At 48.8% G+C, this 19,881-nt stretch overlaps 1 protein-coding gene across 1 annotated transcript in view; it reads left to right on the top strand.

Annotated features, from left to right (window-relative positions):
• Window positions 1-798: 798 nt before the first annotated feature.
• The window catches only part of SH3PXD2B (SH3 and PX domains 2B), a 116,171-nt gene continuing 97,088 nt past the window's right edge, over window positions 799-19,881 (top strand). Inside the window, exon 1 of the mRNA XM_053566790.1 lies at window positions 799-1,031. Within this exon, the coding sequence (XP_053422765.1) occupies window positions 957-1,031 (75 nt within the window). The 5' untranslated portion in view covers window positions 799-956. The remainder of the gene's footprint in view (window positions 1,032-19,881) is intronic.

Here is a 19,881-nt window from a genome sequence, read left to right as displayed (position 1 = left end):
TAGAGTTGTCCTGAGGACTGAAAGAGAAACTTCTAAAAAGCAAGATGCATCGCGCCTGGCATGGAGTCAGTGTTCCACAATTGTGAATCAAAGGCCTTGTTAACAAGTGTCGAGGTGCCCCTCACGGATGGTGTTTTGTTGCTTTCCTCGCAATTATTTTATACACGAATGTGTTGTAGTTTTCTCTCTCCATCTCTCAGACTGTAAGCCTGAGGGACTTGGTCGCTGGTCTCTTGCTCTTCCCTGAATCCCCAGGTCCTGGGGTGGGCTTACAATTGCCAACATTTAAACTGTGGCTGGACACCACCAATGTCTTCACACGCACTTAATCCTGAGGACAGCCCCAGTTGGCAGGCAGTAATACAGACGAAGCAACCGAGCCCAGAGAGGTTAAGCACCTTGCCTAAGGTCGCAGAAGTGGAAAAGTGGTGGAGCTGGGATTTGAACCGGGGGAAAGTCCATCTGTCCAATCTGTCGCTGGACGGCGGCTCCCGGCGCAAGAGCGGGAATGAATCGACATGTCAATCAATGAACCGACGGTAGAAGCCAGCCAGTCCCCTTCCCCCCAATCCCCCCACCCCGTGTAGAGGCTGGGCCCCCGGACAAAGGCCCGGCAGGGGCCTAACGTGGCCGGCCGGGTCTTCGCTGGGGGTGGGAGGGAGGCAGGAGCCGGGCCGGGCCCTTTAAGGGGGGCGGGCCGGCGGCGCGGGGGCCGGGCCGGGGGCGGGCGGCGGCGCGGGGGGCGGGCCGGGGGCGGGCGGCGGCGGCGGGCTCGGCCGGAGTGCGCGCCGAACGAAGGGCGGCGGCGGCGGCTCCGGCTAGTGCTCGGCGCGGGCTGAGATTGCTCTCGGCCCCCTGCCCTCGGCTCCCGGCCCGCGGCGGCGCACCCCCCGCGCTCCCAGCACCCCGCGCCCCCCGCACCGGCGCTCGGCCCCGCGGCGGGCGGAGGAGCTGCCATGCCGCCGCGGCGCAGCATCGTGGAGGTGAAGGTGCTGGACGTGCAGAAGCGGCGGGTGCCCAACAAGCATTATGTGAGTGCGGCGCGGCCCCCACGCCCCCACGAGTCTGAGCCTCGCCGAGGGCGATTGTTAGCCCCCGGCTCAGCAAACTTCTGCCTCCTGGGCTTCCCTTCCCCTCCTCCCCCGCTCTCCCCTCGGCCCTGCTGCTGCGCTGCCCGGGTCTCCCGGCTCCTTCCCCTTCCCCTTCCCCTCCCCCTCCCCTCTTTTGCCGGGTTCTGCTCCTTGGTCCCTTTCTCCCTTCCTCCCGACTCGCCCCCTGTAGCCTTTCTGCCGCTCCTCTTCCCTTTCTGTCTCCCTGTTTGCCCCCCCTGCTTCCGACTAGCTTTCTGCCCATCCGCAGAAAAGTCTGGCCATAGCCGATGTATGGGACAGAGACAGAGGGAGAGGAAGGGAGAAGCGCCTGTTCTCTGGCTGTCCGCTTAGCCCCTTCTTGTGGAGAATCACTTAGCCACAGGTAGCCCCTCTAGGGATCGCCAAGTTTGGCTCCGTTCTTTTGCAGAAGCACAAGCCTGAGCGATGGAGGAGACCTCTGGGAATGGATCATTTGTGTGGCTGCACCTTTAAAGGGTTAAAATGCAGCCCCTGCCCTCTCTCCTATAACTTCTATTTTAAAATATAGGCAAGTTTTCTCCTATTATCTCCCTCTGTAAAATGGGGGTCTTGTTTGGAGCTGGCAAGGGCTTGAGGAAATAGGGACAGTAATGTCATTTTGCAGATGGAAAGGCTGAGGCTCAAAGAGGTTTCAGACTCTAGAACACAGCTGCATTCGGGCTTTCCCTGCCTCTTAAAGGTGTGCCTGGGGCAGACCGTGACCTGCCAGGGGAAAGTGGCAACCACAGCAGCCTGGGGGCAATGTCTGCAGATTAAGGTGGCCCCAAGACCACCTCACAGGTTATGAAGGAGGGATAGAGGACGTGGCAGGAGGGGCCTAGAGGGGGCCTTGGGGAGAGAAGGGGGCTAGAGTGTCTCTGGTGGTGAGAAGTGCTAGGCAGTGGTGGAGCCTAGCTAGGGAGAAGTTAACCAAGAACTGAAAGAGTAAGAGGGAGGGAAAAAATCCTAACAAAGAACTGTAGAACAATGAATAGAAAAGGGCGTTGGCTAGCTAAATTAAGCTCCTTAGCCTCCCTGGAAGTCCTCCTTGGATCTTTTCTTTTCTTTCTTTTTTTTTTAAGAGACTCATTCTTACAAAGCAGATCTACATGCCTTCCACGAAGAGCCTATAAAATTCTGAAAGGAGATAGCCGGGAATCCACTGTGCACTCTCTACAAGAAAGGGTGTGCTGTGTGAGTCTGTATTATTATTGGCTGGGCAGCCAGTTATTCAGCCCTTAGCCAGGCGGTGGGAAGCTATTTCCTGGACCTGTGGCATCTTTAAATAGAGTGAAGTTTCACTTGATTCCAGAGCTGAGCTAAATTGTCTTCTTTTTTTATTTTTTGTTAACTGTTTCAAATGCTGCCAAGTCTTAGTTTCTTGTTTGAGCCTGTTGAGTGTGTAAATGAGTTGCCTCTTTGGTATGAAGACAGTTTTCACCAACATGGCAACAGAAGGAAGTCTGAAATTCTCCCTGCTGCCTCCCACCAGAGCTGTGAGCTGGCAAAACCGGAATAGATAAAACCACCAAGGATTGGGCATTGTCGTCCACTCACTTCTCCTGCCCTCTCCTATCCCACCCATATCAGGCAGAGTTTCTTGAGACCATTTGACAGATGAGGAACTAAGGCTCAGAAAGGTGAGGTCCCACACCTGAGGTCACAGTCAGGAATAGAGCAGGGATGTAAATCTAATCTGTTGGACCTCAAAAAGTGATGTTTTATAGTTTCTCAAAGCAGAGTCCTCCCAAACACTGGGAAATCTGCCATATCATTTGTGATAACCTGAAGCTTTTCATTCTTTGCTCAGTCAGATCCCTCCCTGCCAGTTTTTTAAAGGTTTTACACCTTTCAGGGCCATCCTTCTATGTTTTTGAACACTTCTCAGGCCCCCCACCCCAAGATAAGTCTCTATGTTAAAACAATTATGGTTCAGATCTTGTAGATGTGTAGCTTCTCTGAGCCTCAGTTTCCTCGTCTATATAATGGGTGTGATGGTGTCTACTTCCTTAGAAGAGCAACCAGGTGACTGGCAGGGTTGGAGTTCCATAACTGTTAGCTCCCTGCCTGCCTGCCTGAGGTATCATGTCACTGATTGGAAACATGCTGTAGTCACATGGGAGTGGGGGGACTTCACAAATAATTTGTTTTTTCTGCATGTGATTTATAGTCACTCATGTGATTCTCTTCTCGCCTGCTTTTGGGGGAGAGACAATGGGTTGAACCGACGTCCAAGTCATCCACAGGAACAGAGAAAAGTTATTGCTGCTGTAACAGCAGGGGTCTGAGCCCAGCAGAGGCAGACTGCAGGCAACCACCACTCCTTTCCCCAAGCCCCACTAACCCCACACACACTCTGGAAAGAATTGGCATGGAGGCAAACATTGGCAGGCCTGGACTCGATTCCCATTTGGTGTCCCTCATTCCGAAACCACCCTAGAGAGATTGCATTAGTCCTGGACTCTGCCACTTCCTGCTGTGTGACCTTGGGCTGGTTGGCTTACCTCTTTGAGCTCCAGCTTCCGTGATCTGCAAATTGTAAATCCTACTACATCCTTCCAGAGCAGAGTTTCTCAACCTCAAAACCTAACATCTGGGGCTGGATCATTCTTTAATATGGAAGGCCTGTGCTGTGCATTGTAGCATGTTTAGCAGTATCCCTGGCTTCTACCCACTAGATCCAGTAGCATGTCCCTTTGTATTTGGGACAGCCCAAAATGTCCCCAGGCATTTATTGCTACATGTCTCCCAGCGGGGAGGGGGCAACATCACACACTACCCCAGCCACTGCTCTACAGAATATGTAAGTCAGTTTTGGAGAGTCCCAGTCCCCACACCCTTTGTTTTATTTATTTATTTATTTTCGAGATAGAGTCTCACTATGTCAACCTCAGTAGAGTGCTGTGGTGCCACAGCTCACAGCAACCTCTAACTCTTGGGCTTAAGTGATTGTCTTGCCTCGCCCTCCCAGGTAGCTGGGATTACAGGTGCCCGCCACAACGCCCAGCTATTTTTTGTTGTTGTTGTCATTGTTGTTTAGCTGGCCGGGCCGGATTCAAACCAGCCAGCCCTGTTGTATGTGGCCAGTGCCATAACCACTGGCTAGGGGCACCAAGCCCCCAGACCCTTTAATTCACCACCATCCTTTCCCCCATTTGCAGCCATTCAGCCACCAGCCACTCATCACTCACTTGCCTACGAGGGAACAGGTAATAGGTGCTGCAGATGTCACTGGAGAATTGCACCTGAACTTAGGGCTGTCCCCCCTGAAATTGCACTTCTCCTTGACCAGGATGGATCCTCTCCAGCCCCAGTCCCACCTTCACTCACCTGTGGGCCCAGGGGCAGAGCCACAGGCCAGATCTGGAGAATGCAGGGGCAGAACTCCCCGAGCTTCTGAGATCCCAATAGTTAGGTTGGTGATGATGATATTGTGGTCTAGAGTGGACTTCCTGGAGCCACTGCCCCTCTGTCAGAGAGGGGAGATGAAGACTTTTGGGGCTGCTGTCTTTCTCTGCCAGCACAGTTTCTGTCTTAGAGCCCAGGGGTTTGGGAATGATTGGAAAAGGGGTTTCCAAGGGAGGTTGTCTTCTGGCTTAAGAGGAAGAAGAAGAGCTCCTGGTAGGATTTCAGGGTTTTATTTGCACCACTCCATTTCCCACACTAGAGAAGAATATACAGAAGCATTCGGTTTAGAAGAGTCTTGTCAGCTGGGGCTTGGAGATGCCTGCTCTGTCCTAAGATCTTTAAATGTTAAGAAGAGAAAGATGGGGCGGCGCCTGTGGCTCAAAGGAGTAGGGCACTGGCCCCATATGTTGGAGGTGGTGGGTTCAAACCCAGCCCCGGCCAAAAAAAAGAAGAGAAAGATGACAGAGTGCCCACAACAGCAAGAACAGGAGTAGCCACAGTGTCCTGGGGTCCTGGGCCAGGCACCAGAGGAAGCTCTCTAGGTGTGTTTCATCATCACAACAGCCTTTACAAATAGGTATTTTTTCATTCTATTAGTACACTATTTCAAATATACCAATACATAGAATAAAATAAATACCTACCTATATACTTCCCAAGTCTGTCATATCTATTTTGCCATATTCCTTTCAGATCTTTTTCATTTTTATTTTAAGAAATAAAATTTGCATTACACGTGCAAAGCCTCCCCAACACCACATTCTCCCCTGCAAAAATCCTGCATTTGATGTTTATTATTCCCATGCACTTTTAAAAAATAGACTAACAGATGTAATATTTTCATTAACAAGATTCGCCCATTGTACACCGTGCAGCTATCACCACAATCCAGTTTTATAACATTTCCATCATCCCTGAAAAGATCTCTCACGTCCATTTGCAATCAGTCCCTTTTCCACCCCAGCAATTGTGCCTTTTAATGTTTTTTCCCTTTTTAACATTCCCCAAAATCTTGTATTGCTGTAAATGTTTTAAAACTGTATAAAAACATACTATTGAGATCCGTGTTGATTCATGTAGCTCCAGTTCATTTTAACTGTTGTTTAGTGTCATATTTATGAACATACCCCTATTTAGTCAAGCTCCCCCTGGGACTGTTAGGATGTTCCCAGCAGTTAGCTTTTTCACAGCCCGCACAGGTACCCAAGGGGTAATTGTTGGGCCTTGAGGTTTGTTTTTGGCTTTACATTTATCTCCCCTTTGCTCTGTGTCCTCGCTAGCACTCCATGTTGTCTCACTTTTCAGTTTTTGCCCATCTGGTAGGTACAAAATAGTATCTCGTGATGGTGCTCGTTCTTGTTTCCCTGTTTGCTAGTGAAGTTGAGCAGCTTTTTACACCTTTGCCAGCTATTCAAGTTTCCTCTTCTGTGAATTGCCTGTTTTTATCATTTGCCTTTTTTTGAAATATATTGGGTTGTTTCTATTTTGTTGATTTATAAGATTAGTTATACCTTCAGGATACTAATCTTTCTGGTCATTATGTTAGTGTTCCCGTTTTCCCCTAGAAGAGACTGGAGGCTCAGAGAGGTAAAGACACCTACCTGAGGTCACACAGCAAGGAGTGGTTGCATGGGAATCGTGCCAGATTCCTTTGCATCTGGGAGAGACAGAGCAGCCCTGTGATCCAACCGCTGAGCCCAGTGACCTTGGATAGATCACTTCATGTTCCTGGGCTCCAGTTTCCCCTTGTATGAGATACCTGGGCTCTTCCCTTTTCTTACCATTCAGCCTGGATTAAGGAACTGCAGGCCACCACCAGCCCTTAGTCATTTTTGCTTAGGAAGCCCTGGGTAGATGGTGCCCCTGGAGTGACGGGTTAGCAGGCCCTGTGCTGCTAGTCTTGAAATCTCCCTCCTTGGTTTGCCAAGCTCTGGAAGCCCACGAGTCACTGTGCTGAGCAACTGTGTTTTGAAGGGTAGATCGTGCCCTTCTCGGGCATCCTGGTATTGTCGTCTCAGTCCTATGGGAGTCTCTGGCTGAGTGTCCAGTGGTCTGGAGCAGACCATGAATCTACCACCCAAATTAGCTGCATTCTGTTTTCCAGCCACCAGTCCCCTCCCTCTCTCCCTTTTGTGGGAACACACAGGGCTGTGCATGGCAGGACAGCAAACTTTGAGTGGAAAGAAATTGGGCGTTAAAGACAAGCATATCTGGGTGCAAGTTCTGCCTAGCCTTGGGCAACTCACTTCACCCGCTCTTAATTTTCTTCCCATTTGTAAAGTGGGTGCCTTGGCTTCTTTCTAGGACGACTGTGTGGGCTCTCGATAACGTCTGCACTCAATCTGTACTCTATCCCTGCTGCTAGGGAAAAATACCAGCTAGTAGCGTGCGTCTTACCAGCCCACCACTATCTTCATGATGGAAAGCTTGGCTTGGAACCCTCTTCAAGCACCTTGAACTGAGTGACTTCCCAGCTGCACCCCGTGGGGGTCTGTAAACTGGGAATGGTCATAAAACTTGCCACATAGACTGAGCCTGACGCCTCACGTGCAAATGACACTCAGTGAATGGTAGTGATGAAAAATATCATTAACAACGATAGTAGCTATGATCTAAATCTCTGTGCCACTTTCCTGCCTGCTGCCCCAAGGGCACAGAAGCATGTATGGGGTACCTGCCCTGGGCTGGGCATGAACTGCTGCCAGGATAGGCCGGTGAGCAAGACAGAACTGTTCCTCCCTGCTGCACAGGTGGGTTCTAGTCCTGAGCTATGTCTGTCACAGAAGTAGAGTTCTCCTAAGGCCCCTTGTGTAGTTTGTTTGTTTTTTTAATGGCTGTTGCTTTCTTTTGATTGAAAAGAAAAAAAAGCAGGTTCTCATCACAGAGGCAGGCTCTGCCCAGCAAGTGGCAAGCCAAGGGCATTTTCGTATTGATGTCCTTCCATGCTCCTCCATCCTGGTCTCCCTGGCCATAGATGCAGGGAGCCAGCCCCTCACCTAACCTGAAAGCGAATCCCCAAAGGAAGGTGCCCCAACCTGCTTCTCTTATGCTCTATGCTGCTGCAGGTGTCTCAAAGTCAAAGGAGTGGAGCTGTCATATGTTCAGATTATTTAAATGTCACTCTAGTTCAAACTCGGAATCTGTGCCGTTCCATGCTTTTAGAGAGCAAAGTACATCAGACAGCTTGGGTTCAAATCCCTGCTGTGCCACCTACCAACGGTGTGACCTCCAACAGATTCCTTCTCTGTGTCTCAGTTTCCTCATCTATAAAATGGGGATAATAATAGTTCCAATGTCACAGGGCTAATGTGGGGATTTAATGGCTCTGGCATTTAGTCAGGACTTAGTGGCAGTGAACTGCATTAGGAGTGTACCAATATAGTATCATTTATGATAGTAAAAGGTTGTTAACCATTTAAATGTCCATCGATAAAGAACAAGATAAATAAAACACACTACATCCACATGCTAGAATATGATCAAGGTGGTAAAACTGTATTTCCTCTCCTGTCATGGGAATATTAAATAGTTAAGGCTGGTTTGCAAAATACCGTGCTCAGGCTGATTCCCACGTGATTACAAATAAAGGCTGAAATTATGTGTCTATATAAGCCCAGAAACATAGCTGATAAAATGTCACTTTTTTTTTTTTTTTGCTTCTCTGTGCTTTTCTGTTTTCCAAATGTTCTGTGGTGAACACATATTCTTGTTTTTAGTAAAAATAAAAAACAGTGAATATGCATTTGAAAAAATAAGCCATCCAAGCTGGATGGCTGCAGCCAGATTTCTACATCCTGCCACCCGTCCTGTCCCAAAGGATTCTCCAGACTTCTCAGAGAGCCTGTCCTCCTGAGGCAGGCGCCAGCCTCGGAGTTTCTTTCTGTTCTCCTGCCACGGATGGGGGTCTCCTTGGATGTGGCTTTCTAGTCTGTGAGCCGGAGAAGTGGAAAGTGATGAGTTTAAAATATCATGAAGGAAGGTCTGGGCAGATGCTTTCTGCTTAAAATGCTCCTTGCTCAGCACATCTAGGCCCTTCACCAAAGTGCTTGCAGCTGAGTAGGGTTGGAAAGAATTTCAGGCTGGAAGTTCTGCAGACCTAGCGTGGTCTGCACCCTGAGGTCATGGGAACACCAAAAAGGTCATTCCGGTTAGGGGTGTACACTGCACCCCACTCCCCTGGGCGTTTCATGTATCCTCTTAATGCTCACCAGACAATCACACAAGTAAGCAAGCAGCACAGTCATCACCCTGCCAAACAAGAAAGGTAGAAGGACTACGCTGTTCCGTTCCATTGTACTTCTCTATGACACTCATGTCCTGCTTGCAAATAGTGTGTCCTTTTTTCCTTGGAGAAAGGTCCGTGGCAGAGGGAACGTGGGGGGAGCAGTCTTGCTTTGCATGACTCAGTTTTCCCCTTCCCCTCGGTGAGAAAGCCAGCTGTGGGTCCCTGCAGCTGCAGGAAAGGGAGCTGCCCCCCAAGCAGCCTGCTAGTCTAGTGGACCCAACCAGTGAGTTGTGAGCACCCACCCTTGGCTGAAGGAGAAGACAAAGGTTAATCAGAAGGCCACATGGCTTTCTGCAGTCAGACCCTGGGATCCAGGCTGGTTCTGTCATTCCTTGCTGTTGGCTCTGAGCCCTCGCAGAGAAGTGGGTGGCTTTGTTGGGGAGAGTCAATGAGCTTTTGTGCAGAATGCCTGAAGATGGGAGCTTCTGAGACAGTTGTCCCTGAAGTTTCTCATCCTGGGGTGATGCCTAGAAGCTAAGGGTCTTTGGGCCCTTTTCTGGAGCCTTTGTCAGTGAGGTTGGCTGGACCCCAGATGGTGCTATTGTCCCTCACCTCCTGATGAGTACCAGCAGACATGATAGATTCAGGAGGCTCATTGTCTGGCAGTAGGCTGGTGGGCAGGGCTGGTGTGGCCACCTCCTGGGCATGCTGCCTCTGTAGGAGCCCACAGGCCTGAGCTTTGCCATAGGCATCTATTTCCTTCTCCAAACTGCGGGGCCTTCTTCCCCCTTTCTTGCTGACCCAGATGCGCACTCACATCTGGTAGGAAACGATTCCAAGCCAGGGGCCTTGGTCAGGTGGGGAGGGGAGATGGGGCTTTAGGGGCAGAGGAGGGGCAGAGCCCTCCTGCCTGCTCTGCAGCACTGTCTCAGGCCATCTCAGGGCTGATTGTGGTCAGAGTTAATGAATGAAAACACAGGATGCCAAGTTCAATTTGAATTTTAGATAAACATGCAGTATTTGGGACATAACATATGCAAAACAATTATTCATTGTTTATCTGAAATTCAAATTTTACTGGGCATCCTGTACTTTATCTGGCAAGGCTGCCAGAACTTCCACTTTAAAACAACAACAGCAACCAAGAAACCTTCCTACATTGTAATATCAACAATGTTTCTTGAGAATTTACCGAACAAACACAAATTCCTATAGGGCCAGGACTTTGAGATGATGATAAATGGATAAGTGAACTGGTACTTGAGACCTCAAGGAGGTCAGTGTCCTGAGAATGACAGATGGGCAGACAGGTCATTTGGGGGCCAGTCTGGAACCAGGGAAAGAGCAGAGGCCTGTGCCCTTGCCTTGGGGAGACTTGGATGGGGAAGGTAATACAATGAGGTGCCCTGAGGCTGATCACAAAGCACAGGTGGGATGTTGCCAAGGGACAAGGGTACAGGAATTTCAGGCAGAGGGGACAGGAAGACAAAGAAGTGGGAAGCCTAGCACATGGTGTACTTGAAAAAACAGAAGAGGTTTGAGTGATGGGGATGACACTCCATGGTTAGGCAGAGTCCACAAGGATAGAAGGCATGGGCCCAGTCTCAGGAAGGCCATGGCTCAAACCTAGCACACCTGGCAGGCCCCAGGGCTCAGGACCAGAGGCAGTCCAAGAAGGAAGTCACTGGACCAGTTGGGAGGAACTGGTACTCAGAAGTACTTCCCTGCCTTGATGATTGGGTAGGAGAGGCCTTCACAGGAGAATGGAGGGGACAGAGCACGGTCACACCTGGGGGCACCTGTCCACGTGAAATGTTGCATGTGGGCAGTGGAGATGAAGTTAGGGAGGGAGGGGAATTATTAGAGTGGACCGTGCAAGCCAGTAGGAATTCTGAAATTTGGGGGGATTAAATAACTCCAGATATATTTTATTCTCAAGATTTAATAATAGTTTTTTATTCTTAGTATTATAGAATGGTTGTCATTTATTTGCTTATTGTTAGCTCGACACTTTTCATGCTGCATGTCACTCAATCAGCACTGCAGGATAAGGAGTATTAGGCAGGATTCTGGGGTTGCAAGTGGCAGAAACAAACTTGGCTAACTAAAGCAAAGGGGCTGTATTGCAAAGGCAGGGCTAGGAGAATCCAGGGGAAGGCTCTGCAGCATTGGAAAGAGCATGGGCAGCTGGAGCCATCCAGGAAGTGGAAACGACTAGTAAGCATCAGTGCAATACCAGAGGCAGGCAGCTGTTCCAGCCGTTTCCAAACCCTTTATCCTCTCAAGGGTCTTGTTCCAGGAAGAGAAAATCTGATTGGCACAGCCAGATCCCCTGACCACCTCCCCAAGGTGGGGGGCAGATGTTTTGGTTGGCAGTCCCACTGCAGTTGCAAGTAGTGGAAGAAATGGGGGGAAGAAATAGTTGTTGAAGAAGATTCAGGGCACTATTACTATTGCTGAGAGAAGGGGACATAGAGCTGGGGCAGGTGGAAACACCTGCTACATAGATGCTCTAATAAACCCATTTTACAGATGTGGAAACTGAGCTTGGAAAGGTAAAGCAGTTTGTCGAGGATCACACGCAGTTCTTTTTTTTTTCTTATTTCAGGTTAATGTGAGGGCACAAACAGCCAAGTCACAATATTTGAGGTAGAGTCCCTCTTGTAGTTATGTCCTGCACCCAAAAGGTGTGTGATGTACTCCTACACCCTGCCCATTCAGTGGTATCACTCCAAGCCCTCCTCCTGTCTCTCCCCTCCCTAATTTCCCCTCTTCCCAACTTGAATTGAAATGAGTTTTTCTCCCTATGTGGGCGTGAATTAGATCGTATACTGGCTTGATATTAGTATTAAGTACATTGAATATTTGGTTTTCCATTCTTATGATACTGTACTGAGAAGAATGTGTTTCAACTCCAGGTTAATACAAAAGATGTAAAGTCACCATCTTTTTATGGCTGAATAGTATTCCATGGTATACACATACCATAGTTTGTTAATCCATTCCTGAGTTGATGGGCATTTAGGTTGTTTCCACATCTTGGTGATTGTAAATTGAGCTGTGACACTCAGCTCTTCTGCCTATTGCTAGCTGTTAATAAGGATACAATCAACTCATGACTTGAAGGGAGAAGTTGCCTTTAAGCACATAAGGATGGTATCTTCTTCCGTTTTGCCTAATTAAGCAGAATTACCCCTCTCCCCGCCCCATGCTGGCAAAGAAAGCTAGAACCCACGAGGTGGATGGTGAGGTGGATGGCGTCATCATTTCCTCCTCCCCAGCCAGGGTGTGAATCAGCGGCCTATGGCTTTGAGCCACCCTTGGCTTCCAGTCAGTCCCACAGATGTGGGTTTATTGTCTGCCTTGGGCCAGGTCTGGCCCAGAGCTGGAGAGAGGCTAGGATGACCAAGCACAGTCTTGTCCTCACAGAGGTCACCATCTGTTTAGAATGTATCACCATGGGGTAAGGCCTGGACTGCCCATCCCTGCCAGGACAGAGAGGTTCACTGTCAACTGGGGTCAAAGGTGAGGGGTGTTCTGGGATTGGGAAGGCCCACTAGCAGTAGGGTCCCTAATGTAGGTAAGATTCAAAGGGGTCCTTGAACTTGAAAAGCGGAAACTACATCTGAATTTTCATTGACAGCCAACAGAAATTTCGCATTGCCTTCCATTACGAATAAAGGCCCAACCCTTGGTGATATTAGTGGGACTTTGTCCCCAGTAGAAATTCACTGATACTGAAATCTTACTTGACAGTTGTTGCCTGGGTCTCCATAGACCACTTATACTCAGTACTAGATTTAGTTATTTGTTCTTTTATAAAAGTGTACATATATTCACAATTTTGTCTTTTGAAACATTTTAGAAACTATAATTCAGTTTAACTAGTTCCATTTGGAATCCCACGCGTTTTTTTTTTTTTTGTTTGTTTTTTTCATTTTAATTTATTCTGAGGTGTCCATAGGTTTTCTCAGACTGCCAAAGGGGTCCTTGGCTTCCAAAAAGATGAAAGATTCCTGGGTAGAAGTTTCAGAAATTGGACTTGAGTTTACCCTGAGTTTAACCTGGCTCTGCCAATTACTGGCTAAATGACTTAACCTTTCTGTGCCTCAGTTTCCCCAATATGGAAAACAGTAGTTTCTATTGTGAATTATTTACGCCAAGGTTTAGAGCAGTTTCTGGCACATAGAAGTGCTGAAAAATGGTTACCTATTATTATTAGCTTGTCATCATCATTTATCAGACTAGTGATGTGCATGTTTAATAAATGACCCCAAGTGGTCTGACACAGGTAGTCTGGAATGACCACACATTGAGAAACATACTCTAAATGCCCTAGCTCAGGATGCACCCCTTAAAATTTATAGCACTTTTCCCTAAACATTTATATATTTGGATATTCAGCAGGATGGTAATTAAAAATAATGTTCAAAATAGCCTAAATGTTTGTCATTGGAGGCACGATTAAATAAATGATAGCCTCATTATGGACTGTGAAGGCACCTTTAAGAATGGTTTGTTCAAAGAACTTTTTATGGGGAAATGCTCATCGTCCAATGCAAGTGCAAAAAACAAATCATACGTGTAGTGTGACCTTCATTTCGAAAACTGTTCTCATGTATGGAGAAAGGATCTGAGAATAAGAATGCCAAAAGCATCATCCCTGGTGGTGGAAACATGGATACTTTTAAAACCTGACTCCTTGGGCGGCGCCTGTGGCTCAGTCGGTAAGGCGCCGGCCCCATATACCGAGGGTGGTGGGTTCAAACCCGACCCCGGCTGAACTGCAACCAAAAAATAGCTGGGCGTTTTAAAACCTGACTGCTTATTCCTAGCTGGGTTGAGTAAGTTACTTAACCTGCCTGGGCTTAACTCTCTTCTACTGCAGAACAGAGAGAGTAGTTAGCGCAACATCGTAGGATTGCTCAGATAGAGTACAGTAAACACATTCTAGACCCTTGAATATTGTTGGTGATTATGTTAACTTGTCTAGATTTATTATCAAAGCTTTCTCTAGAAGGGAGAGAACGGTGTAGGAAAGCATAAATGTCTCCACAGGGCTCAAATTGAGGGGAATTATTCTCTTCCAGATTAGGGGCCCACCAAGGAGGAAGGGGTAGCCAAGGGTACCCACAAAATCTGGCCTTCAGGAACAACATAAGATTTTGTGTAGGAAAAGGGGCTCCTTAGGTTTACAAAGTTTGAAACCCGCTCATGCAGCCCCCTCCTTTGTCCAGGGCAGGAATCCTTCCTCATCCCCTTATTACACCCCTAGTGGGTGGCTATCCTCAGGGGTCTGAGAGCAGTGTCACAGTGGTTAGGCACAGGCTTTGGAGGCAGCCAGACTTGAGTGCAAATCCTGGCTTTGTCACTCTCCGTTATGTGATTTGGGGTGGGTTACTTAATCTCTCAGACCTCAGTATTTTCTTCATCTGAAGACTCAGTCTTGCTAAGACACTGCCTGTGGGAGCTCAGGGTTACACGGTCTCGACTTCTGCAGTTTTTGCTCCAGCATCTTTGGCTTTTGTTGGGCCAGAAGGTGAGAGGAAGGACTTGTGTTGATTCTCCTTCTGAACTTTGGTCTTCCTGAGCTCTGCAGCCTACTTGCTGGGTCTGGGTCTTGGCTTCCAGACTCTGGATCCAGGTGCAGTGTCCCTGGGTCCAGCCCTTACTCACAGTCTCACCGAGGAATGGCCAGAATGCCATTAGAGGCAGGAGGCCAGGTTCGCGATTGTGAGGGCCTAGATTAAACAAGCATCAGCCTCTCCAGACAGTTATCACTCTGTAAAATGGGGGCGATAATAGAACCTATCTTATAAAGGTGGAGGAATTAACTGGCAAGAGCCTGGCCAATAGTGAGGAAATGTTCATTAAATCTGTGGCGTGCTGTTTTTCACTAAAAGGGAGCCACTACGAGACCCTAAGAAGAAGGGGAATCAGGCCAGATGCTGTGTGGTAGAAATATCCTGGTTGGGTGAGCAGAGGGGACTGGGAGGGAAGGTAGGGCTGGGAGGAGGCAAGAGAAGGGGTGAGCCAGGATGAGATCGCTTCCAGGGTCCTCACTCTCGCCTCACCCCTGTACCTTTGCAGTCATCCTGAGGCCCAGGAAAGACCTCCCAAGCCCCTTTTACCTCCGTGTTTTAAAAGATGCCAGGCTTTGGGGATCTCCTGACCCCTGGCTGGTAGCATCAAGGCCTCTGCACACATCCTTCATCTTTGAAACCACTGACTTGGGGGAAGGGGAGGAAAGTAGTAGAAGAAACAACAACCGCCCTTTATTGAGTACCAACTGTATGCCTGGCACTGTGCTTAGGGGTTTACACTGAGTCAACTAATCCTTGACATCACCCTACAAGGTAGACACCATATCACCCACGTTTTACAGAGAAAGAAATAGCACTGAGATAGGACTTGCCCAGGACCACACAGCTAGGAAGGGAGAGGGCCAGTTTGAATCCAGATGATGTGAGGGGTTGGCTAAGGTCAAACTCTGATTTTTTAAATAAGCATTCCAATGTGTACTGAGCAGCCAAGTTTGAAAGCCAGTGTTGGGGGCAGTTTGTGTGGATGGGGCCATGCACTGGCTCATTACGTCATTTAATCTGCATGTTACAGAGCACCCGCTGCTCGGGAATGCATTTACTTCTCATGACAGGAGTTGCCAAAGGTGTCTAAGCTGGGAATTGGTGGAGGCAGGTATAGAACTTGGCTCTGCTGTTGTTGGGAGCCAGCAGCAGTGGACACAGGTGCTTAGGGTCCACACTACCATTTGTCACCTAGTCCTCTTGCTTAGGAATGAGTATTCTAGAATCATGCAAACCTGAGTCCAATTCTGGCACTCTCCCTAACCAGCTGTGTGACTTTAGACAAATGACCTAACCTCTCTGAACCTCAGTTTTCACCACTGCAAAGTGGAGCAGATAATAAGCTCCACTCTACGGGGTTTCTTGAGAGCAGAGTGCTGGGAATTTAGCACATTCTCATTAGGAGTTGGTCCCTAGCTAGAGAACCCCTATGCATCCCTCAAGATCCAGAAAGTTGTTTCTTTATCTGGTAATCTTCCCCATGTTCTACCAGCAGAATTAGTTCTCATCCCTTTTGTAAAATATTTAGGTGGCCTACAGCCTGTGAGAGATTTCTACTAATGCCTTTTCTGTTAGGCATCTGTTGCACGCCAGGCACTGTGCTGGACCATTTAGATGTGAATGAAGGCCCATCTGACCACATATCCTGGGCTTTTCTTTCCATATCACACAGCCTGAGTTCAGTTCCTAGTTGTATCACCCTCTCTGAGTCTCCAGATTCAGTAACATACCATACAGGAAATACTTAGAGAAGTAATCAGGTTAATAAGTATGGCTTATTTTTTATTCTTATTCATTGCTTGAAGAATATGTAGTATTACTGCTTTGCCAAGTTTACCATGTACTCTTTAAGGATGGCTTTGATCCTACTGCCTGTATGCCTTGCACATAGTGGGTGCTCTTATGGGCTGCTCAGTTCACTGTGGGCAGCCCCGTCAACACAGGAAAGGCCCCGACTTGAAGTCTTTCACCTAGCTCTGTTTCCTGCATTGCTCCTCTGAGGCCTGGCAGCCTGAAGATCTCAACAAGCCCTAAGTGCCTGCCCCGGAGACTTTCCTAGAAAGCCAGCCTTCAGGTTGGTTCCAGCCGAGCCTGAGCTCCAGCTGCCAGCACCTCTGCTTGCCATTGGAAAGCTCCCCACGCTGCCTCCGGCCAGATGTGTGCGAAGAGCAGGGCGTGAGCTGGCAGCCAGAGGCCTGGCTGGAGCTGCATGCCCGGAGCAGCGAGCATTTCCACCAGTTCAGCATCTCAGTGTGGAACTGTGAAGGTGCTTGGCCTGGCCAGCCCTGGAAGCAGTCCTTGCTGCCATCCCTGTGGATAAGACAGTCAGGGGGAAATGGGCAGAGGGTGGGCCACATACCTGCACTCATTGGTCTGGTTTCAAGGAGTGACATTCCTGACTTTTCCCTTCTTGCAGTGTTTCCTACCTAACATTGCAAGATTTGAGTTGGCCCAAGGGAAATGGCTACTCAGTCAGCTGGAGCCTCCAGTGTCTCATCTCCGTAACAAGATTGTTAGCGAAGGCCCTGGAAGCTGTCTGTGGCTGGGCAGTATGCCAAACACCTGTCATGCATTAGCGCCTTTAATCCCCAGCCAACACTATAAAGTAGGTGCTACTCTCACCATTTTACAGGTGGACAAACAGAGGCTCAGAACCTTGAAGTGACTTGCAAAGTCACAGCAGCATCAAGCTATAGAGCTGACATTCATACCCTCAGCACCTGTCCTCTGTTGTGCTTTTTGGGGGCGGCTTGATATTAAGGAGGGACTGTTATTTTTCATTTTTACTTTATGTGCCTACAGTAAAATTCTCTTTTTTGGTATAGTGTTCTGTGATGTGTAGGTCTTATACCGCCATTACAGACAGGGTACAGAACAATTTCATCACCCTCAAACAATTCTCTTGAGATGTCCTATCTCTCAAATGCAGGGGCTTCTGGGTGGAGTTTAGATTGCTCCTGGGGTGTTCCCTTTTTCTTCATTACCCTTTCAGAGAAGCCTCAGGGAAGAATGTGAACTTCTCTGAGTTCTCCTCCAGGGTCAGGCCCCTGCCTGCATTCTCTTGTGGGACAAAGCCAGCTCTGTCTGGTACCCTTGGCAGTGGGGCTATTCATTCAGCCATTTCACAAGCATTGTTATTATGAGGACACAGAGAGCTTGGAGTAAGGTTGCCTTGGCTTTTGACTGTGTGGCCCTATTTGGCATTTTATCTGTTTCTCTGCCTGTTTGTCTTCTACCAGACATTTCTTGAGAGCCCCCTGTCACCAGGCACTGCAGGGATGGTAAACAGCTCCTGAGGGCTCCCAGGGAAGCAGTGGTAACAGTCATAAGAACAGACCAGCACTCCCAGAGGAAAAAGGGTGGCCCTAGGGCTGTGGGAACCCAGACTTGGGGTTTCTGGGAGGGCTTCCAGGGGAAGTGACTCTAAAGCTGACTCCCGAGAAATGAAGAGAAGCTAAGAAGGAGAAGGGCTGTTCCCACAGGAGGCCATGGTACATGCTAGAGCCCAGAGGCAAGGGAGAACCCTTGAGAGCCCCCTGTCAACAGGCACTGGGGGGGATGGTTGTGATCAGCTGCTGAGGGTCCATAGTAGGTCTCTCTATATGTATATCCTGAAGGAATGAATGAACTAAAGTGTGTGAGGCAGGGCAGAGAGATCAGATCTGCACTTTGGAAACCACTCCTCTCCCCATCTCCTGCCCCCAAGGCCAGTCCTGGCACCCCTGCACACAAGTATAATCAGAGCCCTGAGCCCCACGCTCTGCGTGAGCCTTCGCTGCCTGCCCCGTGGACAAGGAACAGTAGGAACACAGCCCTGAATCTGGAGCGCCTTTTCTGACATTATACACCACCAGCACTTGTATTTGGGCCCTATTCCAAGCATTTACTTAATTGAAGAAATTGAAGAAAAAGAAAAATTGGCAGCCAGCCACCCCTAGTGTGTCACTTGCTGCAACGCCTAAGCTTGGTGATTCCTGGAGCTGACTTGGGAGCAGGAAAGCTCTGGCCTAGGGCCAGGGGAGCCAAGGCCTGGCTGTGGGGAGCTGAGAAAGGAGAAGTGGCTGACAGGGCTGGGGTTGACCGTCACGCCACCCCACTTCCTAGCGGCTTGACCTTACGCTCAGTACCTCTCCATGCCTCGGTTTCCTCCTCTCCCACTTTAGCACTTCCGGTGGCAATGCTGCCCCAGGGCATTGGGAAATCAAACAAACTGCAGAGCATTGCAATTCCAAAAAGGGTCTGGAGGTACTGACCTACATAGACCAGATGTTGGGCAGACAGTTGGGAAGAATGGACAAATCAGAACCAAAGGGAAGTCATGGGTCTTTGCAAGGAGCAGCCGAATCATGTTTCCCATTAGTTAAACCTGCCGAGCTCCATCCAACTGCCTCTGCTCTCTCCTCACTCTCTCCCTCTCTCCTCTGCCCCTCTTTCTTCCATTCTCTTCCTCCCAGCCCCCAGGACCATGCTCATCCACCTTGGAGTTCTATAGCCAGGACAGCTTATTTCCAGAGGGTGCCCTGGAACCCAGCCAGTCACTAATTGCCAAATTCTTCCCAAGATCTGCCAACTGGGAAACTCAACCAGTGTGGGAGCTTAATGGAGGGAATTGTACCAGCCTTTTAGAGTTGCTTTCTGAAATGGGGATCTACAGACTCCTGAGGACCCTCAGACATATTCCTAAACCCTTCTATGCAGGAAAAGGTTTCAACTGCATCTTGAAACCAGCACTGCTACTTGATTTCAGGGCTGTGTGCACTTTTGTATTTAAACTTGCTTTAGCTACGGAGGAGAACAACTTTAGTTATTACGGACTAATGACTTGCTGCAGAAGCTGTGTGGCCTCTAAGCAGAAGCCATACCCCTCGGTGCACTGCCCCAAAGTCAACATTTTTCCTTCCTTCACCTAAAAAGGCCACTGCCATTTCTTGGGTATGAGAAAGGACTTCTGGATTGGAGAGCCAGGACCCTCAAAACATTCCATGGGGAGGCCTGGCTTCTGGTCCCAGCTCTCCTCTCTGCTTGCTGTGTGGCCTTGGGCAAGTTCCTTTCCTCCCACCCGGTACCCTAATTGTAATGTAAAGGATGGTCTGGAGGAGGATTTTCAAATATTTTAAAGGCTTAGAAACTTCTGCTGCTTGCCTGAGCAAAGTAGGGCTATGGACAGTGAATGAGCCCAGACTCTATCTAAAGGCCCCCCCGACAGTTGCCTTGTGGCAATGTGGACCCACAGTGACTGGTGATTTGCCTGCAGGCTGCTGGGTTACACCCTATATCATATATAGAAGAGCTAAAACTGGCACAGTGCTATGGAAACCAGAGTGGACAGCCCAGATGCCTACCCACTGGGTGTCTGCAGAATCCTGGAGCTTTTTAGAGGCCAATTTCACTGAGGCCCAGAGGGACACAAGGAACTTGCAAGGAAATCCAGACATTGTCATGGAAATGGAAAGAGTCTACAGCTAAAACTGTAACCATGAAAGAGTCACTGTGCTCCCCTGCCCCTCCATATTCCCATTAAAGGGATTGATCTAGACCAGGTATGCCAAGTATT

The sequence above is a fragment of the Nycticebus coucang genome, chromosome 17 (genome assembly GCF_027406575.1).
Source record: "Nycticebus coucang isolate mNycCou1 chromosome 17, mNycCou1.pri, whole genome shotgun sequence".
NCBI lineage: Eukaryota > Metazoa > Chordata > Mammalia > Primates > Lorisidae > Nycticebus > Nycticebus coucang.
Note: the sequence above shows the minus strand (reverse complement) of the source record. Positions and strands in the feature narration are given on the sequence as shown.